General features: G+C 47.3%; 11 protein-coding genes across 11 annotated transcripts; 4 read left to right on the top strand and 7 right to left on the bottom strand.

Annotated features, from left to right (window-relative positions):
- Window positions 1–58: 58 nt before the first annotated feature.
- FOBCDRAFT_251695 (uncharacterized protein) lies at window positions 59–740 on the bottom strand. The gene is made up of 3 exons (XM_054705434.2): window positions 650–740; window positions 240–521; window positions 59–185 (listed from the first exon to the last, which is right to left on the bottom strand). Exons 1-3 carry the CDS (start codon window positions 713–715, stop codon window positions 129–131), a joined length of 405 nt encoding a protein of 134 aa, XP_054561409.1. The 5' UTR covers window positions 716–740; the 3' UTR covers window positions 59–128.
- Window positions 741–1,663: 923 nt separating this feature from the next.
- Window positions 1,664–2,521, top strand: FOBCDRAFT_164515 (ATP synthase delta subunit-domain-containing protein; the record flags this gene model as incomplete). The annotated part of the gene is made up of 3 exons (XM_054705435.2): window positions 1,664–1,822; window positions 1,915–2,319; window positions 2,383–2,521. 3 exons carry the CDS (start codon window positions 1,664–1,666, stop codon window positions 2,494–2,496), a joined length of 678 nt encoding a protein of 225 aa, XP_054561410.1. The 3' UTR covers window positions 2,497–2,521.
- Window positions 2,522–4,715: 2,194 nt separating this feature from the next.
- Window positions 4,716–7,037, top strand: FOBCDRAFT_321264 (MCM2/3/5 family-domain-containing protein; the record flags this gene model as incomplete). Its single annotated transcript, XM_054705436.1, has 4 exons — window positions 4,716–4,852; window positions 4,907–5,033; window positions 5,082–6,490; window positions 6,545–7,037. 4 exons carry the CDS (start codon window positions 4,716–4,718, stop codon window positions 7,035–7,037), a joined length of 2,166 nt encoding a protein of 721 aa, XP_054561411.1.
- Window positions 7,038–9,710: 2,673 nt separating this feature from the next.
- On the bottom strand, window positions 9,711–11,718 carry FOBCDRAFT_251698 (beta-tubulin). Its single transcript, XM_059610957.1, has 7 exons — window positions 11,626–11,718; window positions 11,535–11,558; window positions 11,397–11,464; window positions 11,291–11,345; window positions 10,918–11,230; window positions 10,553–10,851; window positions 9,711–10,475 (listed from the first exon to the last, which is right to left on the bottom strand). Exons 1-7 carry the CDS (start codon window positions 11,635–11,637, stop codon window positions 9,891–9,893), a joined length of 1,356 nt encoding a protein of 451 aa, XP_059467466.1. The 5' UTR covers window positions 11,638–11,718; the 3' UTR covers window positions 9,711–9,890.
- A 647-nt stretch (window positions 11,719–12,365) lies between these two features.
- Window positions 12,366–13,366, top strand: FOBCDRAFT_106521 (Sodium/calcium exchanger protein-domain-containing protein; the record flags this gene model as incomplete). Its single annotated transcript, XM_059607708.1, has 5 exons — window positions 12,366–12,431; window positions 12,511–12,921; window positions 12,988–13,099; window positions 13,157–13,242; window positions 13,298–13,366. Coding segments are annotated over 5 exons (744 nt in total), but the record flags the coding sequence as incomplete, so codon positions are not given.
- Window positions 13,367–13,560: 194 nt separating this feature from the next.
- On the bottom strand, window positions 13,561–15,304 carry FOBCDRAFT_251699 (uncharacterized protein; the record flags this gene model as incomplete). The annotated part of the gene is made up of 4 exons (XM_059610958.1): window positions 13,561–14,003; window positions 14,062–14,185; window positions 14,245–14,675; window positions 14,756–15,304. 4 exons carry the CDS (start codon window positions 15,302–15,304, stop codon window positions 13,629–13,631), a joined length of 1,479 nt encoding a protein of 492 aa, XP_059467468.1. The 3' UTR covers window positions 13,561–13,628.
- A 1,127-nt stretch (window positions 15,305–16,431) lies between these two features.
- On the bottom strand, window positions 16,432–17,111 carry FOBCDRAFT_227360 (uncharacterized protein). The gene is made up of 2 exons (XM_059609742.1): window positions 16,938–17,111; window positions 16,432–16,875 (listed from the first exon to the last, which is right to left on the bottom strand). The coding sequence occupies exons 1-2, from the start codon at window positions 17,043–17,045 to the stop codon at window positions 16,816–16,818; spliced, it is 168 nt and encodes a 55-aa protein (XP_059467469.1). The 5' UTR covers window positions 17,046–17,111; the 3' UTR covers window positions 16,432–16,815.
- A 563-nt stretch (window positions 17,112–17,674) lies between these two features.
- Window positions 17,675–18,711, bottom strand: FOBCDRAFT_227361 (uncharacterized protein). The gene has a single exon (XM_059609743.1). It carries the CDS (start codon window positions 18,683–18,685, stop codon window positions 17,729–17,731), a length of 957 nt encoding a protein of 318 aa, XP_059467470.1. The 5' UTR covers window positions 18,686–18,711; the 3' UTR covers window positions 17,675–17,728.
- Window positions 18,712–19,422: 711 nt separating this feature from the next.
- Window positions 19,423–20,905, top strand: FOBCDRAFT_251702 (mitochondrial carrier domain-containing protein). The gene is made up of 3 exons (XM_059610959.1): window positions 19,423–19,839; window positions 19,942–20,113; window positions 20,283–20,905. Exons 1-3 carry the CDS (start codon window positions 19,484–19,486, stop codon window positions 20,784–20,786), a joined length of 1,032 nt encoding a protein of 343 aa, XP_059467471.1. The 5' UTR covers window positions 19,423–19,483; the 3' UTR covers window positions 20,787–20,905.
- A 299-nt stretch (window positions 20,906–21,204) lies between these two features.
- FOBCDRAFT_227362 (uncharacterized protein) lies at window positions 21,205–21,501 on the bottom strand. The gene has a single exon (XM_059609744.1). It carries the CDS (start codon window positions 21,423–21,425, stop codon window positions 21,240–21,242), a length of 186 nt encoding a protein of 61 aa, XP_059467472.1. The 5' UTR covers window positions 21,426–21,501; the 3' UTR covers window positions 21,205–21,239.
- Window position 21,502: 1 nt separating this feature from the next.
- On the bottom strand, window positions 21,503–21,824 carry FOBCDRAFT_227363 (uncharacterized protein). Its single transcript, XM_059609745.1, has one exon. The coding sequence runs from the start codon at window positions 21,775–21,777 to the stop codon at window positions 21,541–21,543; it is 237 nt and encodes a 78-aa protein (XP_059467473.1). The 5' UTR covers window positions 21,778–21,824; the 3' UTR covers window positions 21,503–21,540.
- Between the last annotated feature and the right edge of the window lie 885 nt (window positions 21,825–22,709).

Here is a 22,709-nt window from a genome sequence, read left to right on the forward strand (position 1 = left end):
ATCGTGTTAGGAAGTTTTTGTCATTGCGTTCAATTCAGTTGCCTCCCAATGCTCGATAATTTTATCCCGCGTTCTGAATATGCCTCAGCTATGCTAACCACCTCTTCCTTGCCAATGGCAGCACTCACTCATCTAGATCCGCTCCTCTCATCGGTCTTGCTTTCCTTGTTGGGGTTATTGAGCTTCTATACATCGTTTTAGCAGACGAAATATATATAGCTATCGGCGCAAACACTTACAACCCAGAGTCGAGCAGCCTCGGCGATAGCCTCTAACGCCACAACCTTTCTCTCCTCTATAGTCATTTCGCCGACTTTACTATGTGGAGCCGGAGCCGGAGCCGGAGTGTAAACCTGAGTGGCTGCAGGACTGCGCTTTACACCAGTACTGCAACCGCGCAACTGTTGCGCTTCACGATGAGCAGCACAGCCCCAGTCATCACTGGATTCTATATTTGTATCCTGAGCCTGCCGATGTAGCTCCCGGAAGATACGCGCAGCAGAAATAGCTCTGGAGGGGGCCTAACTGATTAGCAGTTTGTTGGTGGAAAATGGATTAGGCTCCTCACAGCCCTACAGATATGGCTATTCCTGACGCGGTTCCAACAAGCACCAATATCGAGTGGATCAAAGGGTTACGTTACACTTACAATGGTGTTCCTGCTCGTGGCAGACGCGACAGTCCGAATGGTTTGTGGAAGCTTGTTTCGAAACATGCGGAAAAGAGATAGAGAGATTCCACGACGAGAAAGAATTGATTGCAGAAGTGTATAACTTCAAGGAAGATATAGCGGAGAAAATAATTTAGTGACAGCCTTGCGCAGAGAAAGGCATACTATTATGATGTACGTTGATAGCGGGATGACCCTATGGTTGTGAGATAGCTTTGCTAGAAGAGGCCCCAGAATGAGAGGTATCGGGCGTAATTCCAAGGGTGAGATTAAATAATGCACGGCATTGTGTTAGACCCGCGGAGGGTAGCTCTAACGTACAATTGGGGCGATATCAGTAGATTGTGGACCAGAGAATGGTGATGCCATTGGTGAATGATTTACTGATATCTTATCTTACTTGATTGGCGGGGATGTAGGGGGGGGGGGGGTCCGGTCCATCGTTCGTGACAACAGACGGAAACTCTTTTCTGTCTGACACATTGACATCAATCTGATACATTCCCAGCCTCCCGGCTAGTTACGTCAAAATGTCAACGCAGCTAGGAGAGTGTATTAGTACAAAGGCACCGACCTGATGCCTCGTTATGAAGCCTTCCTCAGTAGGTCAATTCGGTTTCTTCTGCACACGCCCTTTGTTGCACACCCCCGTTTTTGAATTGTGTATCACCCACCAGCGTCTCTTAGGTAACATGATGCTTATGATTGGCCGTTGCGCCTCAATTTCGGTAGCGCATCATGCGCATGCAAAGGCAAGATGCGGAGAAGCCTTAAGAGACAACCATGTTTGGCTATCCAGTTACATGCTTCAAGAGAAGCCTATGTTAAAAGTCGCGTCTTAGGTAATCAATCAACACATTGCTGCTGTTCATTCACGTTCAGAGCGACACACAAGCTTCCAAAACTGCCCAACGAAACCACAACCAAGAAACCCAAGTTTTAAGAACGCATGCATCGCAACATCGAACCTATCCCAATCCCTCAGCCATAGCCATGTTCTCGCGGCAAGTCTTCCGTACCATCCGTGCCGCGACTCTCCATCCTACCCCTTTCCTCCGAGTAGGGCCTGCACGAAACTTCACCGGCGCCGCCAATGACAGCCGACCCCCAGTCTACCTTCATGGCCTTGATGGAACTTATGCCACCGCCCTAGTATGCCGCTGTGTCGTCCTTTCTAATGGGCCAATGCGGCTATGTTGAGTGAGGTAGAGCCGAATTATCTTATGCTGACTGTGTTAATTTAGTATACTGCCGCGGCCAAGATGTCAACCCTCGACCTCACCGCCAAAGCCATCGTCAACCTGAGCAGCGTCTTTTTGAAGGACACCAAGTTGACGAAAGTCCTGTCAACGCTGAGGCTGACCGCCGAGGACAAGTCAGCGATCGTAGCTGAGCTGAGCAAGCATACAGGTACCAACGTTGCGACTGTCAAGAATTTGCTACAGACTCTCGCTGAGAATAATCGACTGGGTCACCTTCAGGGTGTGTGCGAGAAGTTTAGTGAGCTGATGTCCGCCAAGCGGGGTGAAATAGAGATGGTCATCACGAGCGCCGAACGTCTGGATAATAAAACTCTTTCGCGACTAGAGACTGCTGTTTCCAAGTCCTCATATGCCGGTCAGGGCAAGAAGCTTAAGGTCACCAACAAGGTACGTTATACTTTCCGCCAGTCGGCATTCGTTTCGGCCCTAGCTTGACGTTTATTGATACAGATCGACCCTGAGATTATTGGAGGACTTATTGTCGCGGTCGGCGACCGAACCATTGATCTCAGCGTCTGCGCCCGCATTGCCAAGATAAACAAGGTCTTGACGGACAGGCTATAAGCTTCAGCTATTAACCATGCGTTTATTTTATTTGAATGGAATTAAGTTACGTCAAGATCATTAAATTCTTACACTGTGCATTAGAACTGAAATAATAAATTCCTTTCGCATCTTGAAAAAAATATAAATAGCTCACTAAATGGTCGGGTGTCACTCAGTTGCTATACGTGATATACCATTGTTGATAGCAGAGTATGTCTAACGTGGAAGAGCGTTTCTAGGCCTATCAGAATCTTGATGGTTAGCCTGAATACATACAGAGGAGATTGCCGACGGTTCAAACAAAGCCGACACTTATCAGCACAATGATGGTAACTGCATCCTGCGAAAGCAAACGACGAGACGGGGCTGGTGCGATTGAAATTTAAAGCGACCCCTACGGAATGAGAGTCGGGGAAGTGGATCGGCATATCTAGGAAGTCTAAGGACAGCAAGAAGTCCTCCAAGCGGGGATGGGAAAACGAGCTTAAGGATAAAATATAGCGAAATAATTTGGAGCTGAACATATCAACAGCGTCCAAAGCGTCGACAGAATCGGTAGAATAAGATAGAGTGAGTTAGTTATGGAGCAGGCGAGGCTAGGATTGAGCTAGAGAGACAGCATCCAAGCGTTCAGATAGAATACAAGGGCCTACTAGAGAAATGAGCCAGGTGAGGGCTCAGTTGACAGGTAGTGAAATTCCAGCTGGGGATGGCTTTGCACTGTGAAGGGAGATTTACCCCTCAGAACGATATTGGGCCATGGACTGCCGCAAAGGCCACATTGATAAGTCATTCAAAGGTCCTGGGATATCAATCCATGGAAATCGACTTAGCTTCTAAACGCAGCTGCCCAGACGAACTCATCTCATGCTCTTCCTCATAGTCCTGGTACGACGCTCGAGGTTTGCAGATTCAGTTGAGACGCGACGCGTCATGGCGCGTCATTGGTCTCGCCTCAACTGGATTTCCAGTTTCCAATGGCCAATCACAACGGCCAGACGCACTCCGAGGACTCCTATCCAATCACAGTATAGAGAGATGGGGTTGTATTGTAGTGGGGCGTGGGGCGTCGAGCCACAATAACCAACCAATTGTTGACCTAAAACTCTGGTCTGCAGTGAGCAAGAACTCGTCGATTTGCAATGCCCATCTCCAGTCTCTCAAACTTTTAGACTGGCCTCCCATTTTCCGTACGGGTTTGGTACCACCAGAGATCCAGACTTCGACCCCCATGTATTCCGGAAATTTGAGGACCTTAGCCAGCAAACCAATCGCTCATTAGTGCCCTCTCTTGGTCACCTCTTTAGACCGCGTATTTAATGGGCCCTTGCCAGGCGTCACTGAGTTGCCACCCAGGCGAGGCGGTTGCGCCTTAGGCTTAGAGCCGGTTAATGCTAGATGCAATCCAGAAGCTGCACCTTGATACAGCATTACATTAAAAACGAGGCACACACACTCGTTGGTCGAACCAACGACAGTTGTTTTCCGACGCCCTTTGGTGCGGTTAAAAATGCAGTGAAGCTCAGGCTGTCTTGGATCTCTCGTTTAGAATACCGTGGCTTTACAATGATCCTAGGCAGCGTATGAAGCTCAAAAGATGGTCAAAGCCCTACTCTGTAAAACACAGCTAAAATCGGGCCCCGCCGATGTCCCTCAATTTGTGCCCCAACCTAGCAAGCAAGGTTGGCTCGCTGGCCCCCATGAGCCTATGGGTATTTCCTTGGCGCTGACATGTGATGATAAGTCGAGCTCTATCACTGCCCTATTCCTTCAGCACAGCAACCACTATCCCTTTGACCGGCATAGCCCTTTTCCCAAGTCACGCTTAGGGGCTCAAATGGATAAGTGCTTATCAATTTACTAATACATCTAAATTATGTCACAAATTCACAATAGTCACTATACCTAGTGAACTCTATACCTAAGCTGAATGCAGCTAAGATACAGATAAGGGACTGGCCTTATAGTGCCTTATTAACTTAGAACTTTGTAACTATTCTGTACGTGGGGTTGAGTGCAGCTAGCTACATTGGATAAGGGCTATGCGGGTCAAAGGGATAACCACGCGTTGCGTCTTTCTCTCAAGGGTTGCGTACATTATTGCATCCACTTAGTTACCCTACCAACGCGGAGCAAGCCCCTCCATATTTCACAAATAAGATCTCTCGAGTCCCTGTCAACTTTTGTGCTCGCAGACGAGCCAAGGTGATATCAGAGTATTAACAGATCACATCACAATGGACCGCGGATCGATCTACTCTGCGCACGTCTACGAGCCGAGTTTCGGTGAGAATAGAGATACTCGCCTACAGCTTCAAACGCAGCTCGAAACCTTCATCCTTGACTTTCGGCTTGACAACAACTTTGTCTACAGGTTTGCGCCGATTGCCCACGGGTTACATGACTTGATATACTGACGCTTCGGCAGAGATCAACTACGAGAGAACGCACTGCTAAAGAGGTACTACTGCGATGTCAACATCAATGACTTGATCGGCTTTAACGAGGAGTTGGCGCATCAGTTGACATCTGAGCCAGCCGAGGTCATCCCTTTGGTAAGGACTATGCAACAGCTTAATTCTCCAACTTCTGACATCCCATAGTTCGAATATGCTTTGATGAAGTGCACCCACCGCATTGTCTTCCCTCACGAGCCCAAAGTCGAGATCCCCAAGCACCAGCTCCTTCTTCATTCCAACGCAGACGATGTGTCCATCCGCAATCTCGATTCGATGGCTATTGCTCGATTGGTCCGGGTACCAGGTATCGTCATCGGTGCCTCCGTTATGTCCTCAAAAGTAACAGAACTTCATATACAATGTCGAAATTGCGGACACACACAAGCCATTCCTATCTTGGGTGGATTCACTGGTGTCTCTCTGCCCCGACAATGCGCTCGTAGCAGAATTCCCAACGATCCCACGCCAAAGTGCCCCTTGGATCCGTACTTTGTCGTACACGAGAAGTCACACTTCGTCGACCAGCAGATCATCAAGCTTCAGGAAGCGCCTGATCAAGTCCCTGTTGGAGAACTGCCCAGACATGTTCTCATCTCAGCCGACAGATACCTAACAAACCGGGTCGTTCCGGGATCGAGGTGCACTGTCATGGGCATCTTCTCCATCTTCCAAAATAAGGCCTCCAAAAACTCATCCAACGGTGGCGCAGTGGCTATCCGCACCCCTTATCTAAGGGCAGTTGGAATCCGGTCAGACATTGATCAAGCAGCCAAGGGCAACGCCACTTTCTCAGAGGAGGAAGAGCAAGAATTCTTGGAGCTGAGCAGACGGCCAGACATTTACAATGTCATGGCTACTTGTATCGCTCCTTCAATTTACGGACACCAGGACATCAAGAAGTCAATTCTCTGCCTCCTGTTAGGTGGCTCAAAAAAAATCCTCCCTGATGGCATGAAACTTAGAGGCGATATCAACGTACTACTTCTCGGTGATCCTGGTACGGCCAAGTCTCAACTTCTAAAGTTTGTCGAGAAGGTAGCACCCATCTCTATCTACACCTCCGGAAAAGGTTCATCTGCCGCTGGTTTGACAGCGTCCGTCCAGCGTGATCAGTCTACCTGCGAGTTCTATCTTGAAGGTGGTGCTATGGTTCTGGCCGATGGTGGAGTAGTGTGTATTGATGAGTTTGATAAAATGCGAGCTGAAGACCGAGTCGCTATCCACGAGGCCATGGAACAGCAAACCATTTCCATCGCCAAGGCCGGTATCACCACCATTCTCAACGCGCGAACATCAGTCCTGGCTGCTGCCAATCCAATCTTTGGTCGATACGATGACATGAAAACTCCTGGAGAGAATATCGATTTCCAAACCACCATCCTGTCGCGTTTCGACATGATTTTCATTGTCAAGGATGATCATAGCCGCGAGAAGGACGAGAAGATGGCCAAGCACGTTCTTGGTATCCAGATGAATGGTCGGGGAGCCGACGAAATGGTCGAGTCTGAGATCCCTATCGACAAGATGCGAAGATATATAACCTACTGTAAGACGTAAGTTGCTCAGTTCCTTTTGGCTCTTCCGCCATGTATACTAACCTCTCAAAGTCGCTGCGCTCCTCGACTCAGTCCCGAAGCAGCTGAGAAGCTCTCCTCTCACTTTGTCTCTATCCGTCGCCAAATCCACGACTCCGAAATAGAAGCCAACACCCGCTCCTCTATTCCCATCACAATCCGTCAGCTGGAAGCTATCGTGCGTATCACCGAGTCTCTTGCCAAACTCACCCTCTCTCCCGTCGCCACCGAGGCGCACGTTGATGAGGCTATCCGGCTATTCCTATGCTCTACCATGGACGCGGCCAACCAGGGCAGCAACCAGGGTAGCCGTGAGTTGAATGATGAGGTGAACCGTCTCGAGACTGAGCTCAAGCGCCGTCTACCTATAGGATGGAGCACAAGCCTGTCCACACTACGGAGAGAGATGGTAGAGGGTAGGGGTTACAGTGAGCAGGCGTTGAATCGAGCACTGATGATTCTCCAGCGAAGAGACATAGTCATGTTCAGAAATCAGGGAGCACAGGTCTATCGAAATGGAGCTTAATCAGGGAATTATTATGATGTAATAATGTAAAGGGCTTGGCTGGTCATTCTAAGTAGCCGTCTTGATGATAGATGGGTTAATGAGTAACGAGAACGAAATCATCACGACCGCTGTATGCAAAGAAAACTATTCAAGTTCTAAGAATTTATAGCTTATATTGTATTTTCATATGCTACTAAAATCATATCCCTCTTTTTCATAGGTAGGTATGTCGTATACATTGCCGCACCCAGGATAGACAAGTGCCTCTAGAACACGTTTTAAGACAGGAATCATGTGTATAAGAAGAATATTATCGTACCGGATATCACGATCTTGTCAATTGAACACGGGGCTGTTGGTGAGGGTGCCCAGGCTCAAATTTATCACTGCCGGCCATTATTGGTAAATGCAATAGTGATGGGCGAATTCAAGTACATACTGTTAGTCGACGGCAAACTGTCACATACACCCCAAGGGATAGAGAATAGAGCCTAACCCATGTCGAACCCACGGTGCCTGTCTCGCCTTGCAGTAGGTAGCAATATATATATCTGCATTTTGTATGGCAGCGTAGCTGGTTGCTATTGGATATCCAGTAATTCCTGATACTACATCGAAGCAAACATCCTAAAAGACATTTCGAAGAGCATCTGTGGCTCAACGGCTAGACGAAGGTATATAATTACCCAGCATTGAAATAATGGTTTTGTCAAAAGCAAATGGTAATCGATCATAGTCTTATCTCACGAGTGAGATTGTTGGACGGAAGAGCAAACATCCATTTAAAGCCTACATCAGATGAATTGATAGAAGACAAGAGGTAGTTTTAGGCTCCCCAGTGGTTCCGTAAGTTCGAACGCCAGCTAACAAGGTGTCAGAACTGGTGGACTACACAGTAGCGTACAGGTTCAGAGGCTCTTCTGCTCTTTCTATGTTTTACTTAAGGGCTATTGTTAGCCATCTACTTGTTTGGAGAAAAAGTAAGGTCTAGTATGGGCTATTTGAAATGCAGGCACAAATTGAGCAGTATATGGCACAGTATGGTCTTATGAAAACGAGAATGAGAAGCAGGCAATGTACGTAAGCATCAGTGACTAGTGTGCCCTTTCGGTTGAATAAGCCGCCGGGCTTAATGGATTGTATCGTATCGTATCTTAAAAGTTAAACTATCAGGCGCTCTTAGCACATGTACTGTTTAGAGCTTTCAATTTCGAGTACTCATACCAGAGCTGTCTAACAACCGCGCAATAGTTTTTACGCGCCCAAATGGACCAACAATATACAAACATTGTATTCCGCGCCTTGAATGCGGAATTTATCTAAGCGCCGTCTTGCACTTCTTCCCCTGTTGGCCTTGTTCATTGAGGCTCAAACGGGACGAGCGAGCCCATCGGAAGGCCGTGCAACAGGATGCACACTTATGCGTGGTTTGTAAACGAATAACGAGCGAATCTAGTCTCAGATGACTTCGGTAACGTTTTGTTTCGGCCCCCACAGAACAGTGACCTTGCCTCTGACGGGCCGAACCGCTCAAACAAGTGGGCTACAGGGAGATTACTTATCCAAAACTCGGTGTAGACACTGGTGATATGTTGAAAGATGCAGATTCAGATTAGTTCTTGATTGGACGATAAGTATATTCGATATCACGAGGGTGTTAATTGGGTGTCAAGACTCAGCGATTGCCTTTGCTTCTAGCTTCACCGATTCGAGATTCACAGATAATTGGCCACTCAGAGATGTTAACTTGCTAAAGGATGGTGGATGGGTCTACTGATATTCAGAGCCAGCTCAGAGCCAATATAACTCATAATTCACCGCTCTATGAGATGTTGAAGACTGTCTCGTTTTTAGATGTAGAGTATTTGTTGATCCTGATGAAGGGAAGACGTCCGCAGGATGGCCTCGGCGGGGTCGAGAACCGTGGTGGAGGAATGAGGTGGATTGACAATTAAGATGGTGACCAGTGATGACTATTGTGCCTGTACCGTTGGGTATCCAGTCTCGACTCGCTGTGCGACTCTGCCCAAGCCTGCAAAGAACTTTGGTGTTGGGGGAGGCTTGTCAAGGATGATCATGCTCAATAAGTGAGCCACAAGAGTCTCGATGATAGACATGGAAGTCTGGACCGCAAAGGGCCTGCCTTTGAAGCCGTTTATGTTCAGGGGTTGTAGACTCCTAGGCGAGACCTCCAGAGATCCAGTATAAGCATATCCCCGGCATTCTTGTGCAATAGAAATCACATCTCTGCTCTCAGTCAAATAGGCCAATGTCCAGTAGGTCTCTAGTCGTATAATATCATCTCCTTTCTCATACGCGCCTCTCCGACTTTCGCATATGTCTGAATAAAGTTGGCTTAATTGTCCGGTGTAGAATCAATCAAACTAGCCAGGTTTTAGAGTTCCTTCCGATACGCACCTTTGATGATATTAAAAATTCCATTATCTAATAGCTGCAAATAATGAGAACAATGTGCTGGTAGGTAACAGCAGTAGACATTGTTCGGAAGGCACGTAACTATCCATTCATCCTGGATGCTCGTCAGCGGTCTTATAGCGGGAGGATTTACGGTGAAAACCGCAAAAGTCTGACCTGTGCATGGCTTTCCTGACCGTCAAGGATGATGAGTCTTTTATCTGACGTATCACGAGGCTCTGTTTGAGGTTGTTAGACGTCTTTCAACCACTCGAGAGCTATGTGGGATCTTTAATTCGTAATAGCGCGAACTATATAGACCGCCTAGCGACCACCAAGCCCTGTTGGGTATATAATGATTGTCCTTCAGTAGTCGCTGCTTCTACAGGGCGTCATGACCTTATGTGAGCCCACTCTGACAAGCCATGTGCTATCCGACCACAAGGTTGCGATAGACTAAGCGTCGACCTTAGCGGGGACTTCCTCCTCGTCATACTCCTCCACGCTATAGACGTCGTCGTCGATGACTGCGTCCTGATACTGCTGGTACTCCGATACCAGGTCATTCATATTGGACTCAGCCTCCGTAAACTCCATCTCGTCCATGCCTTCTCCGGTATACCAGTGCAAGAAGGCCTTGCGGCGGAACATAGCGGTGAACTGCTCGCCAACGCGCTTAAAGATCTCTTGGATGGCGGTCGAGTTACCGACAAAAGTGGACGACATCTTCAACCCCTGCGGCGGGACAGAGCATAGACTCGTCTGCACGTTATTGGGAATCCATTCAACAAAGTAAGCCGAGTTCTTCTGCTGAATCTTGTGCATCTGGTCCTCCACCTCCTTCGCAGACACCTTTCCGCGAAAGATAGCAGAGCAGGTCAGGTAGCGGCCGTTTCGAAAATCAGAGCCTGTCATCATGTTCCTGGGGTCAAACAGCTGCTGGGTAAGCTCGGGGATAGAGACAGCACTGAATGAGTGCGAGCCACGGCTAGTGAGGGGCGCAAAGCCAACCATGAAGAAGTGTAGGCGGGGGAACGGAACCTAGACGAGGAGGAATGCTTAGCCACAACATTCTTCGATTACAGTGATATGTGCCTAGATGAAACGAGTCTTCCTACCAAATTAACGGCCATCTTGCGAAGGTCAGAGTTTAGCTGTCCGGGAAAGCGCAGCGAAGTTGACACGCCAGACATGACGGTTGATACGAGGTGGTTAAGGTCGCCATAGGAAGGATTCGACAGCTTCAGGGTACCTTTGCAGATATCATACAGAGCCTCGTTATCGATACAGAAAGTCGCATCTGAGTTTTCAATCAGCTGGTGGACCGACAGCGTGGCATTATACGGCTCCACGACGGTATCAGACACCTTAGGAGACGGTACTACACTGAAGGTAGCCATCATACGGTCCGGAAACTCTAAATAGGCGGTTAGAACCGTGAGAGACAGTGCATTGAAATGTGTATCAGTGGTATCAATCTCACCCTCACGAATCTTGGAAATCAGCAGCGTGCCCATGCCGGAGCCCGTACCGCCACCGAGCGAGTGGGTGATTTGGAAACCTTGGAGGGAGTCGCAGCCTTCGGCCTCACGACGGACCACGTCCAGTACCTGATCAACTAACTCGGCGCCCTCGGTGTAGTGACCCTTAGCCCAGTTATTTCCGGCGCTTGAGTGTCCAAAGACAAAGTTGTCGGGACGAAAGAGCTGGCTAAGCGGGCCGGAGCGCACCGCATCCATTGTGCCAGGTTCTAGGTCAACGAGCACGGCACGTGGCACGTACTTGTTGCTGGATGTCTATGCGAACTCGATCAGAGGCCGAGGATAGTTTGGAATGGGTCACGCAATATCGCCCACCTCGTTGAAATAGACGTTCATGCGCGCAAGCTGTAGTTCGGAGGTCCCATTATACCTAGATTGATGCGTGAGAAGGATGAAGTGGCGTTTCGAATGGGTTGCCTACATGCCACTGCTATCCAAACCATGCTCGCCCGAAATGGTCTGCCAGAAGGCAGAGCCGATTTGGTTGCCCTATTGAGGTTACTATGCTGCATTAGGAAGAAATGAGAAAGAAATGTAACGAGAAGGGCGTGATACTCACACATTGGCCAGCTTGGAGATGCACCTATAGCGAAAAGGGAGTTCAAGGTTAGTTTGTGGAGCTTCCAAGGCAGGATTAGAAGCGGACTTACAATTTCACGCATAGTGAGCTCAATTCAGCAGTGGTGGTGGTTTTAAGCGCCGATGAGATAAATCTGTTCGTCGTGAGAGAACAAAAGACAACGTTGAAATGTTGAGAAGGCGGGGTTAGTGAAAGGCATGACGACTGGTCCGTAACAAATAAGTCGATAGCCATGACAGTATCCAATGAGATCATATACCGCCTTACGGGCTAACCCGTAGGCAGAGGGGTAACACGCCCCCGCTGTTGGATTGCAATGCTCAAAAATCCTCCATAAGCATATGTTGTTTATGAGCATACTGCCTTGAAATGCTAATGACGCCATAGAATGACGGCAAATTAATTAAGTGACTGTTCCAAAACTGTTGAGGAGGTGCAACCTCGTACCTCGAGTCCTGGCTTTAGATTATCACTACTTGATGTTTTTCTCGTACTCAGTCTAGTACCCATTCATACTTCTGGATCAGTCTTTAAGTAAGTAAATCATTTTTTGCTATAGAATAAATTGAACTGCCATTAGCGAGCATTCTTATAACAAATAGTACTGAACGTCTATTCTTCCCTATCTACGACCAGGAGCTAGGCTACGTCACGATATCTGTGCCAACAGCAGTGTTACTTGCAGTAATCAGTGAACAGTCCCGATGAGACGATATTGGAGCGGGTGTTGGATGTCGATGGTCAGGGCTCAGTAACTAGTGGCCACCTTTCTGTTGCAAAATTTATTTAATTAAATCTAAAGGTTATCTTGCGATGGCACAAACGACATGCTCCTTGTTAGCGCTGTCAGCCGCCTCAATGATCATTCCCGCCACTGTAAGCAGCCTTCTAGAGCCCAGTCCTCAGGAATTGTGATACAATAAGCATCAGGAAGAACACTAATGTCGACATGTAGCTCTACAGCATCCTCGACAGCTCGGATCAGCATGGTAAAACCGAATCCATCCTTTGGCACTCACGCGGGACGGCCATCATGCTTCTTATCCTGTACGCCCTTTATCTGTGCTTCCAGTTGCGGACGCACAAGAATCTATTCAGCGAGGGGAGTGGTGGAACTTCCTCCCTTGACGAGGGAGGGGACGACCCTGAATCAGTAATGAGTCCTTGGTCTGCTGCAGCGGTACTGGTTGCCGTGACCGTTGTTATCTCCTTCTGTGCAGACTACCTGGTTGGCAGTATCGACAGCATCGCCAAAGACGCGCATACTAGCAAGAGCTTTATTGGCTTGATCCTGATCCCCATTGTCGGCAACGCAGCCGAGCACGCCACGGCGTGTGTGATGGCTGTAAGGAATAAGATGGATTTGGTGAGTGGCAACCTGCTTCCTTACTTGGTTGTTTTATTGTGATCTGACTGGTTACGTGGAAACAAGGCCACGGGTGTTGCAATCGGATCCAGCATCCAGATTGCGCTGCTGGTTACGCCGTTGCTGGTTGTCTTGGGTTGGGCAATAAATGTGCCGATGGGTCTGAATTTCAATATTTGTGAGTTATCATGAGCACATAAGCAACTTTCAACACGCTTGCTGATGCTTGGGGCAGTTGAGACAGTTATCTTCGCTGTATCTGTTTTAGTCGTGACGGCCACGGTGCAGGATGGGAAATCTAACTATTTGGAGGGAGCCATGGTAAGTTTATGTTCCCCTGTGCTTCTATACCTACAGCGTACTAAGCAGGCTGCAGCTTGTGGGACTCTATATTATCATCGCTTTGACATTATGGGCTATCCCTACTGGAGTTTTGGGAAAAGTTACGGGCTGGTTGCCAGGTTGCCATTATTATGCCCTGTGCAACTCTTTTTGGCTATCTATACCTTGTTGGTCGATCTATCGGGGAGTGCGGGAGACATCCATGGGCTTCGCGAGGACTCAGTCGGCGGCTAAGGCCAGGAGGATCTGGCCGACCACTTATAGGAAATTGGAGGTTAACCTCTATGCAAATCGGGAGAACTTGCTCATCATATTCGATAACCTCATTTCAACCTACCACTGTAAAATAGGACGAATTGTGTCGGCTACTTCTTGCAAAACGTCCAGACAATCTCAACCAGACTGCTTCTCGTCCTCTTTTCATCAAAGACCTGGCCATTGTCCAGATCTTGAAACCAGATCACATCTAATCTATCACCTTTCTGACCGAGATCCATTAAGTCCGTAGTTTCTAAGATCCAATTGTCTGACCCCAGCAAATATGCCCGTATTGCTTTGGTATCGATCACACTGTCTCTGCCAGCCAAGACCACAGTCACGGGATGATCTCGGATATCCTCCTTCCACAATAAGTTATCAGCCCAGAAGAAACGGCGGAATAGCGTATGAGCTATGCCTATATCCTTGGAACCAAAGTAGGAGAGTAGATACTCATTAGGTTGACTTGGCCGTCTATATATCTAAAGCATTAGAGTTTAGCCAGTGTCATCAGTCAATTTGGGGACAGAGCTGGCATACAAAATTATAGGCCACGTCAGGTAGGTGAAGTAGAAAAGACACGGGGTCAATAAACAATGCAGGGCCAATATGCTGCGAGACCTCCGGGCTACGAAGGAGTTGCGCGCCAACCACGCTTCCGTATCTTTCCACCGTCAATGTCAATGGGTAAGGGAATGGAGTCACTTTAGGAGTGGTACTTACGAATGTGATACCAAGACACACTTTTCCCACCCGTGTGCGGTCAATATGCGCCGAATCTCATCGCACATTTCGTCTTTCAGCATTGCCTCGTATGTTATCCTAGAGCTTACCGACATAATTTCTATAGCGATGATGCCAACCTGCCCATCTGAAGAATTCCCGGCATCATGGGCATTGATGTCGGCTAAGAAGTTTATGTATGGGTAAAGCCCCACGCCGATGCCGTGAACGAATAGAATAGGCAGCCTTGTCTTGGACGTATGTGGACGGTGCCAGTAAGTAAGCCTGTTAGCATGGGAGGTGCAGGTCGCAAACAGAGTGAAAAGACGTAGGGGAAAGGTAGTGAGAAACTGCGAAAACGACGTGCGATGAAAGTTGAACGAGTGGTATCGTAAAGAGATAGACGCTATGGTGTCGACAACAAACACACACTAGAGGGTAGTACGAACAGAGTTAGCAACCTGGGGTATATGAGCCAGTACTTGGGCGCATAGTCATGTGAGTAACTTACTAGATACCACGTTAAGCTCCGATGCAACATCTCTACCTTCTCAAGAGTTAACCGGAGGCATTTGGCGTTTCCGCGGCCAGGCTCTAGCTTCTTGCCTAGCAGCTTCTCTATCTCTTGAGTATACTCTTCTAATTCCTCGTCGTAGGTCGAGTCATGGTCTCCTGTGTTCAAGAATGCCCACCGGAAGAAGTCCTTGACATTATCGCGCTTAATCTCGGAAACTGGCGCATTCCGGAACCATTTTCTTAGGTACTGAGCCGGGTCGGGAATATTATTGTGGCATTTTAGGAACAACTTCCGACGATCGGCGCGGCAGGGCGGGACGGGGTGTTTTGCGGCCCTCTGGAGGTATTTGTTCAGCGGTAGGTAGACAACCAAATAGAAAAGAGTCTCCAGAGAGAGCCAAGCCTGTAGTACTCGCGGGAACTGAAATGGAAGGCGGGCTAGCAGGCTGACTAATGAATAAGCAACGCTGAGTGGTGCGATAATGTGTAAGAGAAATATGGATGCGCGAATGAAGATGTAGTCCCAGAGAGATGTTCCCGCCATGGTAGCGGAGATATATCGTTAGGCAGCGTCACAGGGAAAATGTTCTAGCTTAGGCGGTCATTGTTTCTATGGAGTGTAGAATTGTGATTCTTATCCCTTTGAGTGCCACAGCCCTTAGGCGGGGTCACGACAGGGGTATAGAGCCAATCAAGATAAATGAAACTAACGGTACTTTTCCACACATACTAATTTGTATGATGGTAAAAGTCCCAGCAGTTTTGATTGTTACAAAGAGCTACCTAACAGACTTGTCAAATCTCTTACGAATTTCTGGTACCCTGCACGTACTAACCTTATGACTAAGCTAAATGGGGCGAGTGACCTTCCTAAGGGCTGTGGCACTCAAAGGGATAAGTCGATTTGTTGGGACCTTGCACATGACGTTACCCCACTTACAAATGCCTTGTTTAAGCACGTGCTAAACCTAGCATGTGAAAGAGATGATGAGTTTTCCGAGGACGCAGTAGCATTATCTAACTATTCTGGCTTGATCCTGACCACGGCGTGTCATCACGATAAAGAATTATCTGAGGCTGCGATGCAAGTATATCCGTATTGCGTACGTAAGTTACGAAAAGCAATCTGGGGGTTTAAGCTGAGCCATCTCTCGGGGTATACTTGGAAGCGGGTAGAAGCTTGATCATTTATTTGCAACTGTTCATATCCCAACCCCAAGATCTGACGTGTGTTAGACTAGGTGTCTAAGAAGCAGTGTAAGTTTTATTTCAACTTTAAGCATTTCTTAAATTTCTAACCCAGGTTCCTGGCATTAATGGCAAGATGTCTCTGCTATGCATTCGAGCAGTCGGGCGGCAGGGCGTGGAGAACTACTTGGATTTTCGACACATCGTTTTGAAACAGAGGGCATTAGGTGATAAAGCATAAAGGAACTTGAATCTAGGATTGATTCTACGCCGGTTATGCGATCATTTACTATACGAGTGATAGTACAGCTCCCTCCATCTTGTCTCGGTGAATATATTTGAGTGCCTTGTTGATGGCCCTCCATCGGTAATGACTGTCATCATCTCTCGGAAGAACGAGACACTGAGTTGGAGCTTGGAAACATAGCCAAAGCTAGTATATTTGTAACATATAGTAGCTATGTCGTTTGTAAACATTATGACTTTGTGTAAGTTGTAGATTTTCTATTGCGATGAAAGTGCGCTAGGGTTCTCGGCATATTGAACCCTCTCATGTAACAGATGGGTATCCTCTGATGCTATTAAGTTTCTGTTTCCTAACCAGGCGGGTCGGCTACCTAAGCCATGGCGGCCCACATCTAGAAGCTATGTTCCTGCTTTGTTTCACGACGCTCGTTCTCTCGCTGGGCTTCCGTCTCTTGTTGAAGGTGACTTTGGGCAGTAAGCTTCAGCTCGCCAGTCTTCTCCTCAGCTAATAAATACTGATCGGTACTTTCATCGAGATTGCTAGAGCCTGATACTGAACATGTAGGGATCGATATATCCCGTCGAATGGGGTGTTCGCTACCAGTTGCGACAGTCCTGATATCAGAAGATCTCTAAGCTTGCATGAGGGGAAAAATCGCCCGAATCGAAATACTTCATCCTCTTCCATTGAATATTGAGTCAGCTTGATTCTTACTGGTTATAGACAGAATATATCTACTAACTTCTAACTGGTGATGAAGAAGCTTCCCTCTGCTAGGAACTATTCCATATCGATTTAAGAGACGGTTGTTGTTCCCTGTATTGAGCTCGGAGGTTTCTTGCTGGTCCATGATAATAATTTGGAACTATGGATAAGTGAGTGATTGAAAAAGGGAACAGGTTGAGGTGTATTTAATTGTCGGTTCCTATTGGCATAGTAATCCTCAAAAACATTTCGTTGAAAATAGAGGGGTCGGTGTTAGACCCAGTATTTGAGAGCAGGTGACGTAGTACGGGCATCAAGGCATGTGTCAACTACGTACGTACCATGTGTCCTATTGTGGGGTGCTAGCTCCTTTCGCACCGTTATCACCATCATCCTGATGTCAACCTACTTTATCGTCTCTTTATACTATAAGCCACATGCTAGTACGGTTCTCCGGGGGTACAGTGCTCGGGATTCAAAGATCTTCGGGTTTGCCGAAGCTTATGCTCGATTAAAGAGTTGATCTGGCTCTAATTAATAATGCGTTAATTGTTGTTCACATTGCGCATCAGTGGTAAATGGAACATTTATATTTGTTCAACTTTTATTAAATCCTGAGATGACTGTTCTTCTTGAGTTTATATCTCTAAATGATTTCATCCTGGACTCTAAACACTTGAATTTAGGATTTTCAGACAGATAGTCTGGATTCTAAGGAAAGAGGGAGTCTTGGATCTCCCAATACTAATTTCAACGAGATTTTGTGATTTTTTAAGGTATAATATGAATATGTGAAGACGAAAAAGCTTCCTTAAGAGTTTTTGTCGCTTAACGTTTGCGCTTCAATCCCACGGTAACGCCAGCAGAAACTTGAATAATGCCATCTGATGCGACTGGAATCTGTAAAGACACTGGAAGTGATAAATCTGGGGGTGAAGATATCAATGTCTCAGGGAATGCGCTCACTTGTGAATCAACACAACGCACTCTCTGACCTCCCGAATGCTTGCTTGCAAGGTCAACCTGCTTGAGAGATATTTTAGTAGATAATCTCTTGTCAAGTCGTACTGTCTCGTTGAGTGTATTTTTAATCCTGTACTGAGCTCTTGTAAATGTATCGAAATCTGACATGGTCGACATGCCATCACCAGAAGTCAACACGGCTACCCCATGGCTGATGTAGGAGCTGTGTTCATGGGGTCGAGTATGCTTAATGGCCCTTTCTGAAAATGAGGAAAATGCAGCAGGACAAGTAGATTTCAAGGCTTTGTCGGACGCCAGAAGTTGGTCTTTCGCTGGAAGGCGGCCAAGCTCCATCGACGACGACACCAAGGTCTGTCTCCCGGAGCCGACCGCCTCATTCGTTTTGTGGCGCTTGCACCGTCTTTTCGGTAAAGGAGAAGTGGAAAAAGCGTGAGTGGCGGCAAGGGCTGAATCTTGGCATGGCGGATGCCAAATGTGGTCGGTGGGGAGGTAAGAAGCGAAGTATCGGACGAGGGAGTCCAAAGAGTTTGTTTGGAAGAGCCGGACTGCATGTTCCCACTGAGGCATCTTGATAAGCTTTGGGTTTCCAATGATTTCAAGACTTGCGGATTCAAGAGATTTATTTAATTCGGAGAGACGTTGTTGTCTGCGATAGTTAGCTAAATAGTGAAATTCGGCTGTCGACTGCGCTTTGTAGGATATTTCGGCTATGTCACAATAAAAAGCTTCAGCATCTTGGATGGGGATCGTGTAGGTATTGTACTGGTCGTGGAGCTTGGTAAACAAATCCTCTTGTTTCATGCCGAATTTCCAGGCTGGCCATGTCCATAACGGGTCGTCCATTTTATCGATATAATCCCCTTTAGACTGATTATAATTGCGGTAGATCGAAGTTGGTGATAATTAGAAATTAGAAGTGGAATAGCAGAGGAGATGCACGCTTGGCTTTAGACGCGGATATCTCGAGGGCCCTGTATTTTGTAGCAAGCCAGCACTAGCCCTAGTGGAAGAAAAAAAAGTCTTATCGCTTGACATCTCAAAGGAAGGGGGGGGTGTCGCTATAGTTGTCTCAGAGGGGTAGCATGGAGACTTACATAATAAATATGTCAGGGAGAGTAAGCATGGAAGGACAGTGGTGTATATTCTTATGGTCTGGAGCGATCGATTGCAACCTGACATCAGAGGGTTGCATCCTGCTCCTCCTCTATTGCAAAACTACGTCACTGGTGGCAACATACAAGGTCAGTATCACCTGGAACCTGCTTCTTTAGTACGCACCGGCCGAGCGAAAATTACATAAGCCATGTATTTTGTGACGCTTAGTTAAATAATGTACGGTAGATACGTCTCCACTTCATATTGAACTGGTTAATGGCATGACATGTGGTGTTATCAGCTGTTCCGCTCATAACCGAAACCAAGGAGAAATCACTTCACAATAGTGAATAGGCTACAAACCGGCACTACACAGTTGGAAGTCCTTGCCTCACCGAAGGGATAGGTATAATTACATATTTTGTTGCTTTGGAAATGATACGATGCGAACTAAATGACCATCTGCACCACGACTTCACATTGTGTTCACTCTCACAAGCCATAATGCCTTCCAAGCGCCACGAGCCATCCTCTGGTAGTTCACAGAGCGCCGAAAAGGGACGTATCAGTATTCATGAGCACGATAAACGTCCACATGAACCAGCTCCTCGCCTTTCCCACCTGGAACACCTGACAGTCCGTGTCTCCGATAACTCGATTCGAAGTCTTGCCGGAGCCACCAGTGCGATAGCCTCTAGCATCGTAACAAGTCCTCTGGACGTTATGAAAATCAAACTACAAGGAAGAGGTGGACTCCAACTGTGGACGCTTGACCCTGTCAGAAAGCGACGTTCATTCCAAGAGAGAGGTCTCATAGGCACTGGGCGAGCAATATGGCATGAAGGCGGATTTATTGGCATGTACCAAGGACTCGGACCGACCATGCTAGCAAATATTCCTAGGGGGGCCATATATTTCACAGTATATCATAAGATTAATGATTCGCTAAAGAAAGTATTCAGTAAGTCACCTTTGTTATCCATTCTATCAAAACTATCGCGGGTAGTACTAACCTCTGCCAAACGGCCAACAACAGACCTGGGTATGCTCAAGCATATCTGCAGTTACTGGAGGTATCTTTTCTATATTATTCACGAATCCATTATGGGTTATCAAAACCAGACTCATATCTCAGTCAAGTAAATCCACGAAGAATACTCCGAGAGAATACAAGTCTGCCATAGACGTAGCTCAGAAGATGTATTGCCGAGAAGGCGCCGCTTCATTCTATTCAGGACTAACTCCAGCTCTGCTTGGGGTGACACACTTAGCCGTACAGTTTCCATTATATGAGCAGTTTAAGATATACTTGACTGGATCAGGGCTTGGGAATTGGCATGAAGGCCAGGAATGGCTCCAGATCCTAGGGGTACTCACAGCTAGCGTGGCGAGCAAAGCGTGTGCAACTATAGCCACATATCCACACGAAGTTGTTCGAACAAGATTACAAACGCAGCAGAAAGTATACCCTTCATCGCCAATTGAACACGCAAGAGCAAGGGATGGCGGAGGCCTATTGATGCGTGGGAGTAGCTCACAAAGCGAAAAGGTGTGCAATGCAGGGAAAATATGGGAGAGATTTCCCCGACTAAATCGGGGTATTATGAGCACGCTCGAAACGATCTTGCGGGAAGAAGGCTGGCGTGCCTTATACTCTGGTATGGGCACTAGCTTAATCGGGGCTATACCAGCCTCTGCTATGACAATGCTGGTGTATGAGGTAGTGGTGTGGCAGGTTAAGAAGTCAAGGACGCAGGGCAAAGGAAAGCTCGAAATGCAGGATATAACAGAAACTTGGTGTCTATAGCCCGTATAACTTTCCAGCATATCGTCGGCACAAAGGGCGGATACTATCGAGCATAACTATAATTAAACAACGACTATGCCTAGGCAGGTCTTACACAACCCATACAATCTCAAATCTCGTTATTAAAGACTGGGGGTGGGGGCAGAGTCGTGTAGGCTATACGGGGGAAAATATGTAATCTTAATATGGACTGAAAAGTAGGATTGAGAGTATTTATTTATTATTTAAGTTAATTAACTCATATCTATTGAGAGCTGCGGAACTGCTGCTAGTTTGAAACTTAGATGACTGTCTTTGATATCGTTAAAAGTGACTGGGGGTGTAAAGCCGGAGCAATGATTGGTGAGTCCTAATCGGTTGTCGTTGGTCCGTACATTTCTGTGCATCCGTTATAAAAATATTATAGAAATATTACAAGGCAACATATATAGCTCTTTGCCAGATAGTGACGCTTCACTCTTGATTTGAGAACTCGTACATTAGAGCGATGTTCCTCAGTAGCTGGTCCCGCTCCTTAGCCATCGCCTCAAAGCCCTCCTCGAGCGACACGATGCGCTCTCGCGCAAGGGCTAGCACTTTGGCTCTGCTAAAGCAATGGTCGCAGCTATCATGGTTATTGCCATTTTTAGAGGGTGGCATTGGTAATATGGCGAGCAGACTTTCGAAATGGTTCTTTAGCCGGCTCCGGTATCGCTTCTCAGCCAAGTTATGGTTCTCGCGTGGCTGTTTCAATGCTTCTGAGGAAGACGGCTTCTTATAAGCCACTTAACCGCTTCTTCGGCTTGTGCGACGCGGTGCGTAGATTAACACTTGGACCTCTTTGAGTACTGACGTCTGCGCTGTTGCCGCGCTGTCGCGAATTTAGTAGTGATTCTCTCTCTAGTGTTGCTGGGGAAGGCTGCTTGATGTTGTAGCTGTCCACTCCTCTCAGCTGGTCCGAGAATTGATAGAGATCGGCTGGGCAGATACCGTCGGACGCAAAAAAAGCCATCTTGATCTTGGGAAGAATTGGTAGTTGTAATGGCAAATTAAGAGGCCACTGGCTCCCTTTGCCAGTTGTCCGAAATTGTGGGATCTTGTGGGTTCGGGTGAAGGTGTTTTTGATCAAATATTTGATGGGTTTTCAAAGTTGAAATGATGGGGAAGGAAAATCGGCGGGCTAGGGCGACGAGGGAGGGTGCGGGGATAAACCTCTTCGACTGCGGTAAGCCTCCAGTGATAAACCTCAAAACAGCAGGTACCTTAGTATGCATGCTTTTTCGACGCGTTGGCAAATGCGTTTAGTATCAGATTTGAAAGGAAGAACCCTCCTGCGGTAAGTATTATTAGTTGTCTCTAAATTGGTCTAACGATAGAGAAGTTACCCGCTTGAGATTTAACCACACGTTGAAGGGTACTTGTAAATAGCAATTAAAATGGGCCGAGGCCGTGGGTTTGTCTCATTCTGGACTGGCAGCTCTGAAGACCCCAATTTTAAATCATCCAGTATCAGCGGCATATCCCATCAGACCCGTCATCCTTTTCGTTGCAGGCATTCGATTTATTTGCCGTTGACCGACTTAAAGTATTCAATTGGGGAACTCCAGCACTCGGAAGCCCGTTGATGGGATGGCTTGCTTAAACCAATGACACTTATGTCTCGGGCACCACCTGATCGGCAATTAGCCTTAAGCTTGGGCTTACGGAGCCTCCGTAATGGTTTGATTGGCCAACGCAGCTGCCCAGACGAACTCTCTCATTCTCTTCCTCATATTCCGGGTGCGACGCTCGAGGTTTGCAGATTGAGTTAAGACGCGGCGCGTCATTGCGAGTCATAGCCCTCGCTTCATCTTGCTTTCCAGTTTCCAGTGGCCAATCACAGCGACCAGATTCGCTCCGAGGACTCCTGTCCAATCAAAGTATGGAGAGGGGGTTGTATTCTGG

The sequence above is a fragment of the Fusarium oxysporum genome, chromosome VII, assembly GCF_013085055.1.
Source record: "Fusarium oxysporum Fo47 chromosome VII, complete sequence".
Classification (NCBI taxonomy): Eukaryota; Fungi; Ascomycota; class Sordariomycetes; order Hypocreales; family Nectriaceae; genus Fusarium; species Fusarium oxysporum.